Source organism: Oncorhynchus keta, chromosome 17 (genome assembly GCF_023373465.1).
Source record: "Oncorhynchus keta strain PuntledgeMale-10-30-2019 chromosome 17, Oket_V2, whole genome shotgun sequence".
NCBI classification, from domain to species: domain Eukaryota; kingdom Metazoa; phylum Chordata; class Actinopteri; order Salmoniformes; family Salmonidae; genus Oncorhynchus; species Oncorhynchus keta.
This window is the reverse complement of record NC_068437.1, coordinates 15,666,944-15,675,589: the sequence shown is the minus strand read 5'-3', so window position 1 is coordinate 15,675,589 and position 8,646 is coordinate 15,666,944. Positions and strand designations below refer to the sequence as shown.

General features: G+C 43.0%; 1 protein-coding gene across 1 annotated transcript; it reads right to left on the bottom strand.

The window, feature by feature from the left end:
- Positions 1 to 5,328: 5,328 nt before the first annotated feature.
- On the bottom strand, positions 5,329 to 8,415 carry LOC127908175 (uncharacterized). The gene is made up of 2 exons (XM_052465211.1): positions 7,303 to 8,415; positions 5,329 to 6,252 (listed from the first exon to the last, which is right to left on the bottom strand). The coding sequence occupies exons 1-2, from the start codon at positions 8,413 to 8,415 to the stop codon at positions 5,329 to 5,331; spliced, it is 2,037 nt and encodes a 678-aa protein (XP_052321171.1).
- Between the last annotated feature and the right edge of the window lie 231 nt (positions 8,416 to 8,646).

The window sequence follows — 8,646 nt, the reverse complement described above, 5'->3', positions numbered from 1 at the left end:
CTGTTACTGTATATATATATTTACCGAAACAATATATGGGGGATTGGAAATGAAGCAGACAAATACATTGATGAAAGCCACAATCTATCTGCAATATTAAAGCTGATCTAATATCAAAAAGAAATTAATCAAATAAACCCGTCTGGAACACTAATACTAGGGAATCTTGGCTGCATCACATCCGGCCGTGATTGGGAGTCCCACAGCGCGGCGCACAATTGGCCCAGCGTCGTCCGGGTGTGGCCGGGGTAGGCCGTCATTGTAAATAAGAATTTGTTCTTAACTGACTTGCCAAGTTAAGTAAGGGTTCAATAAAATGTGAAAAATTAATTGAAATAGCCCAGACAATCTCACTGCTACACTATGGCTGTGTCCCAAAATTGCACTCTATTCCCTATATAGTGCACTATTTTTGACCAGGCCCCATAGAGCACTATAAAGTGAATAGGGTGCCATTCCGGACACATATGTGTGATGTACCCTGACCGCAGGGAATGATGCTTCTGCTTAGTGCTCACTGCTGTGTGTCTCTCGTAAGGAATTCACAGATAGAATCATAGTGATTCATGCTAGACTCCTTTGATTTGATTTGATTTGATTTATAGACCCCAGTTAAACCAGCAGATAATGCATGCCAGACAACTGTCAGTTGTGACTTATGAAAGCCTTGAGCAACTCCAGAGAGATCAGAGAGAAAGTCGTTGATGATGTCCCAATGGATTATACTTTGAAGAACTCCTGTCATGTGGCTTTGAAGATTAAATGGAATTGTTTTTCTTACGGTACATATTTTAAGTAGACTGAGCAGGTGAAGGTGGACTGGACATTGAGTAACTCATTGGGGTTGTCCTGATGGATTGCATTGTTTCCAATGACAGTCATATTGCTTTGACGATTTGATACAGTAATTTTTGGGGTCAATTCCAGTCAATTCTGGGAGTACCCTGAAGTTTCAATTATCTTCAATGCTTTTCAATTAGGAACATTTGGAAGAGGAATTTGGTTTATATTCTGAATTGACTGGAATTGAAATTAAATCAGTAGCAGTCGTTGCCGTTTATGATGAGGGAGGACAAATGTTTTTTTTTTATGAGCATGGCCTTATTTCTATTACAGCTAATTGGATGACTGTCATTCATATTCTATTCACCCAGTTCAATGTAACATCGATAGGTTTAGGCAACTACATTATACTAACATTTTCCCTATATTTTCCCCATCATGAGGTTGCTACGACCTAACCTATGAATGAAAGTTTACAACATAGGTACACACAGGTCGAGAGAAAGATTTGACATGATAGACATTGACACATGGACAGACAGTGACACGCTCAATACCGCCTTGAACACAAATCAACTGTATTTATATAGCCCTTTGTACATCAGCTGATATCTCAAAGTGCTGTACAGAAACCCAGCCTAAAACCCCAAACAGCAAGCAATGCAGGTGTTGAAACACGTTGGCTAGGAAAAACTCCCTAGAAAGGCCAAAACCTAGGAAGAAACCTAGAGAGGAACCAGGCTATGAGGGGTGGCCAGTCCTCTTCTGGCTGTGCCAGGTGGAGATTATAACAGAACATGGCCAAGATGTTCAAATGTTCATAAATGACCAGCATGGTCAAATAATAATAATCGCAGTAGTTGTCGAGGGTGCAGCAAGTCAGCACCTCAGGAGTAAATGTCAGTTGGCTTTTCATAGTTGATCATTAAAAGTATCTCTACCACTCCTGCGGTCTCTAGAGAGTTGAAAACAGCAGGTCTGGGACACAATTGCCTGCAACTAGCTGATCTATGGTGTAATAATTTGTCCAACAGTTGCAAACAAGAGTTTCTATTGGACAAATGTAGGTATGTTTATCTCCGTTCCGTTTGCTTCTGTTTAAAAAATAAAACGTTTTTCAACAGAATCGGCGGAATGAATACACGCAAACAGTTACTTTCATAGCCACATACAAACAGCTTGTTGTATTCCTTGTCGCATCTACACACTCTCCTCCTCTCATCTTTTCCCTTTGCTTGTGGACTTCAATGCAAAACACATCAGCTGTCTGCGACCAGGCGAAAAACAACTTTCCAAGCCAAACCTTCATATCATAACCGCTACACACAGCCTACATCGTTGATAACGTTGTCACCATATTAGCTAAAGTAACGTCATAGACAACATAACTAATAGAACTTATGTGTTAGTAAACCCGCTACAATCATGCAATACAGTGTTCTGTCAATTAGCAGTTTAGCAGTTACACCGGTGTGTCCCGGTGGCAATAAATTAGTAAAACCAAAAGCTTATCTTGACTTGGAAGAGTTCCAGTGTTGGATAGTCATAGACGGCTAGCTAACATAGCATCCCTCTGTTTGAGCCAGGTGTTTGAGTAGGCTAAATGAGCTATCTCCATTTGCTAGCTAAGTAAGTGAATGTGAAAAAAGATGTATATATATATATAGCTATCTCTCTCTCTTTCTCTTGCTCCTCCTTCATCTTTGAATAAATACATTTTTTTTTACTTTTAAACTATTGTCTTTCTCTCTATTTGAATAAACTATTCACCACATTTTATGCACTGCAGTGCTAGCTAGTTGTAGCTTATGCTTTCAGTACTGGATTCATTATCTGATCCTTAAATTGAGTGGACAACATGCCAATTCATGCTGCAAGAGCTCTGATAGGTTGGAGGATGTCCTCTGGAAGTTGTCATAATTACTGTGTAAGTCTATGGAAGGGGGTGAAACCTTTGAGCCTCCTAGGCTTTGTATTGAAGTCAGAGGAGGATGGAAGCTAGCTGTCTTCCAGCTACACCATGGTGCTGTCCTACAGATTGCTGTTGAGGCTACTGTAGACCATCATTGCAAAAAAGTGTGTTTTAATAAATTATTTGGTGACATGTGAATATATTTTGTATAGTTTTATCTAAAAAAAATTAACTTTTTAAATGTTTCACTGTTTTTATTTTTATTGAATTCACTGAGGAGGATGGTCCTCCCCTTTCTCTGAGGAGGAGCCTCCACTGAATGAATTCACCCCAACCCTGCTCATAATTATGTTTCATTATGCCCATTAGTTTTAATTATGCCCAGATATACATGTGCTTGTTGTTTATGGTAATACAAAAAAATATTAAGTGAAGACATTCTTGTCCCTATAACTGTGTGTAGAACACAATGCCATGGTAACCCACTCACTGCACTGCAGACATGTCTAACACATCAATGTTCCCCCAGAGAATGTGAAGGTTAGATCAATTAGATTAACCACATCCTTGACTTGCCTCTCATTCTTCTGTAAGCCTTTTAACAATCAACGTTTCATTTTATTCTCAGATTTTCAGATCCTGTAAGGTACAATGCAGGCATGCTCACAATATGTCACAACAATATGGAAAAATATCATGTAAATGATTATGTTCCCACACAGGGGGGAATTTAATAGATAGTCTGGCCTAATGTCCCTTACATACCATACATTTCAACACATATGGACAGTCAGAGTCTTTTCCAGTGAACTGTTATGACACATACGACGTCATCAACTTTGAGAACTAACTCGGGAAAAATAACAGCAGAACAACACCGTTGTTCCCTCAGGTCCAATTAATGTTGACAGGTTGAGTTATTCCATAGTTACTTGTATCCCTGTTTATTGAAACTGTTAGATAAAAAGCTGGAAGGCTTCTCTGTTTTACGGCGTGTCCCAAATGGCACCCTAGTGTACTATATTGGAAATAGGGTGCCATTTGGGATGCACAGTGGTGTGGTGGAGGTTGTACAAAAGGATACACTCTATACCCACTTTGTGGGTATTGCATATACTCAATTCTTCATCCTCACGATCTGTATCATAGTGGTGTAGTGGAGGTATACGCTGTATCAATTACTAAGGCTGATGAAACAGATCAGAATGTTTTGGCTTAAAATGTTGATAAATGATTATTTCTTCATATTTTAAGTACAACAATGTGCACACAGCGGTAGGCCTATGCGCAAAATGTTCCAAAAGGTAATTTGCGGGAAATGGCTGTTCTAAAATATCCCCACATGCAAGCAGTCTCATGGACAGAGATCTCATGTGAGCTACAGAAACACTGCCAACCAAATAACAGTGCAAGGTGCCTGCACAGTTGAATTAAATGGTAACTACACTCAAACATAACATTTTCCTTGATCTTTCCCAGAACTCATAAATGGTCTCCTGATGTGGTTTAAGCGTTGTTGTGGACTTAGAACATCCAATGTTTTTGTTTTTCTATTAAAAAGTGTGACAGTGAAAACCTGTACAAAAATGGGACAAATCTGAAACCTGTCCATTTCTGACTCAGTTGACAGTCTCATTTATCTATTTCAATAATATACCTGCTATTAGCTTACTTGCACAGTACAGCTTGGGTTGGCCTGACTGTGAAAGACCAATATGGGATTCATCATTTTAGGTTACTTAGAGTATATGTCACTGTTTGTCATTGAATTTTTCACACGGTGTGCCTTTCCTTCGCCGGGCGGACCGTGGAGTATATCCACTTCTCTAGGCACCACTACACCACTAGGGACACACACTCAGTCTATTTATGAATCATTAGCAAGGACATGACTATTGTTGGGGTTCCAAGCAACCACAGAGCAGTGGAGGAATGGGATGTGTGTGTGTTAATATGTCCTGCAGGTTTTCCTCTGGTACTGCTGAATGCATGGTGACCTCCCGCAACGTTGCGTTGTTTATCAATTGTGTCACTTTGACAGGCTTGAGTTACTGTCGATCAGAGTTGGGTTCACTCATCTTATTGTTATCCTTCATATTACGTCTTGTGTATTGCTTAGGTTCTGTAAAGTGAGATTCTTGTAAATATGTGTCTAAAATCAATAAAAATATTATTTTCAGTAATTTGATGGAAATGAAGATACTCCTTACTATATATTTTCACTGGAATTACTTGAGTACTGCACCTTGTCATAGTGCTGAGGACTTGAACATAGAAATAGAATGAATACAGTAGAACAGGCTTGGAACCTCTAACCCTGGCAACCTTGGTAAACACATGGGTACACTCGCCATGGCTGCCTGGTACAGTATGTGATCAGTATGCAATCATTTCCATGGTAATGTAGAATGTTCATTCAAATTATGCTTCTGTCACTCATGCAATGGAATGTATTTTTTGTAATGTCAGTTGAGTTGATTCAACAAATCACAGCACAGATTGATGGGTAAACTTCCTGCTTTTACTTTCTGTTTTGCTCCAATGGGTACACTAGCATGGCTGCCAGTCCACCCATTGTGCCATAATTGACTTGAAAGGGGATGCCCGTTTTTATCATTCTATTTCTATGGATTTTAATACTGCACCGTGCCATAGTGCTGAGGCACCGTGTCATAAGGCTGAGGAGGATTTGAATACTGCACCGTGCCATAGTGCTGAGGCACCGTGTCATAAGGCTGAGGAGGATTTGAATACTGCACCGTGTCATAGTGCTGAGGCACCGTGTCATAAGGCTGAGGAGGATTTGAATACTGCACCGTGCCATAGTGCTGAGGCACCGTGTCATAAGGCTGAGGAGGATTTGAATACTGCAACATGTCATAGTGCTGAGGAGGATTTGAATACTGCACCGTGCCATAGTGCTGAGGCACCGTGTCATAACGCTGAGGAGGATTTGAATACTGCACCGTGCCATAGTGCTGAGGAGGATTTGAATACTGCACCGTGCCATAGTGCTGAGGCACCGTGTCATAAGGCTGAGGAGGATTTGAATACTGCACCGTGCCATAGTGCTGAGGCACCGTGTCATAAGGCTGAGGAGGATTTGAATACTGCAACATGTCATAGTGCTGAGGAGGATTTGAATACTGCACCGTGCCATAGTGCTGAGGCACCGTGTCATAGTGCTGAGGGGGATTTGAATACTGCACCGTGCCATAGTGCTGAGGCACCGTGTCATAAGGCTGAGGAGGATTTGAATACTGCAACATGTCATAGTGCTGAGGAGGATTTGAATACTGCACCGTGCTATAGTGCTGAGGAGGATTTGAATACTGCACGGTGCCATAGTGCTGAGGCACCGTGTCATAACGCTGAGGAGGATTTGAATACTGCACCGTGCCATAGTGCTGAGGAGGATTTGAATACTGCACCGTGCTATAGTGCTGAGGAGGATTTGAATACTGCACGGTGCCATAGTGCTGAGGCACCGTGTCATAACGCTGAGGAGGATTTGAATACTGCACCGTGCCATAGTGCTGAGGCACCGTGTCATAACGCTGAGGAGGTCCTTGAATATGTGGACATCTATAAGTACCTAGGTGTCTGGCTAGACTGCAAACTCTCCTTCCAGACTCACATCAAACATCTCCAATCGAAAATCAAATCAAGAGTCGGCTTTCTATTCCGCAACAAAGCCTCCTTCACTCACGCTGCCAAGCTTACCCTAGTAAAACTGACTATCCTACCGATCCTCGACTTCGGCGATGTCATCTACAAAATGGCTTCCAACACTCTACTCAGCAAACTGGATGCAGTCTATCACAGTGCCATCCGTTTTGTCACTAAAGCACCTTATACCACCCACCACTGCGACTTGTATGCTCTAGTCGGCTGGCTCTCACTACATATTCATCGCCAGACCCACTGGCTCCAGGTCATCTACAAGTCCATGCTAGGTAAAGCTCCGCCTTATCTCAGTTCACTGGTCACGATGGCAACTCCCATCCGTAGCACGCGCTCCAGCAGGTGTATCTCACTGATCATCCCTAAAGCCAACACCTCATTTGGCCGCCTTTCGTTCCAGTACTCTGCTGCCTGTGACTGGAACGAATTGCAAAAATCGCTGAAGTTGGAGACTTTTATCTCCCTCACCAACTTCAAACATCAGCTATCCGAGCAGCTAACCGATCGCTGCAGCTGTACATAGTCTATAGGTAAATAGCCCACCCATTTTCACCTACCTCATTCCCATACTGTTTTTATACTGTTTTTTTTAATTTATTTACTTTTCTGCTCTTTTGCACACCAATATCTCTACCTGTACATGCCCATCTGATCATTTATCACTCCAGTGTTAATCTGCAAAATTGTATTATTCGCCTACCTCCTCATGCCTTTTGCACACATTGTATATAGACTGCCCATTTTTTCTACTGTGTTATTGACTTGTTAATTGTTTACTCCATGTGTAACTCTGTGTTGTCTGTTCACACTGCTATGCTTTATCTTGGCCAGGTCGCAGTTGCAAATGAGAACTTGTTCTCAACTAGCCTACCTGGTTAAATAAAGGTGAAATAAAAATAAATAAAAAAAATTGAATACTGCACCGTGCTATAGTGCTGAGGCACCGTGTCATAACGCTGAGGAGGATTTGAATACTGCACCGTGCCATAGTGCTGAGGCACCGTGTCGTAACGCTGAGGAGGATTTGAATACTGCACCGTGTCATAGTGCTGAGGCACCGTGTCATAACGCTGAGGAGGATTTGAATACTGCACCGTGTCATAGTGCTGAGGCACTGTGTCATAACGCTGAGGAGGATTTGAATACTGCACCGTGTCATAGTGCTGAGGCACCGTGTCATAACGCTGAGGAGGATTTGAATACTGCACCGTGTCATAGTGCTGAGGCACCGTGTCATAACGCTGAGGAGGATTTGAATACTGCACCGTGTCATAGTGCTGAGGCACCGTGTCATAACGCTGAGGAGGATTTGAATACTGCACCGTGTCATAGTGCTGAGGCACCGTGTCATAGTGCTGAGGCACCGTGTCATAGTGCTGAGGAGGATTTGAATACTGCACCGTGTCATAGTGCTGAGGCACCGTGTCATAGTGCTGAGGCACCGTGTCATAACGCTGAGGAGGATTTGAATACTGCACCGTGTCATAGTGCTGAGGCACCGTGTCATAGTGCTGAGGCACCGTGTCATAGTGCTGAGGAGGATTTGAATACTGCACCGTGCCATAGTGCTGAGGCACCGTGTCATAACGCTGAGGAGGATTTGAATACTGCACCGTGCCATAGTGCTGAGGCACCGTGTCGTAACGCTGAGGAGGATTTGAATACTGCACCGTGTCATAGTGCTGAGGCACCGTGTCATAACGCTGAGGAGGATTTGAATACTGCACCGTGTCATAGTGCTGAGGCACTGTGTCATAACGCTGAGGAGGATTTGAATACTGCACCGTGTCATAGTGCTGAGGCACCGTGTCATAACGCTGAGGAGGATTTGAATACTGCACCGTGTCATAGTGCTGAGGCACCGTGTCATAACGCTGAGGAGGATTTGAATACTGCACCGTGTCATAGTGCTGAGGCACCGTGTCATAACGCTGAGGAGGATTTGAATACTGCACCGTGTCATAGTGCTGAGGCACCGTGTCATAGTGCTGAGGCACCGTGTCATAGTGCTGAGGAGGATTTGAATACTGCAACATGTCATAGTGCTGCGGAAGATTTGTTATTAAGCCAACCAGCCAAGCGAAGGTCTGTCTTTAGGTAGTTACTTTGTTTCCAAACTTCTATTCCAGCCCTTCGGTTAGGCAGGCTATCTCTGGCTGTGTGGGCGGAAGGTGGGCCTGGTAGACTCCGTCTCACCTTCCTGGTTCTGCCTTTGATTCCTGGCCACCTGCCTGGCCTCTGAGTTCACTGAGAAAGACTAACCTCTG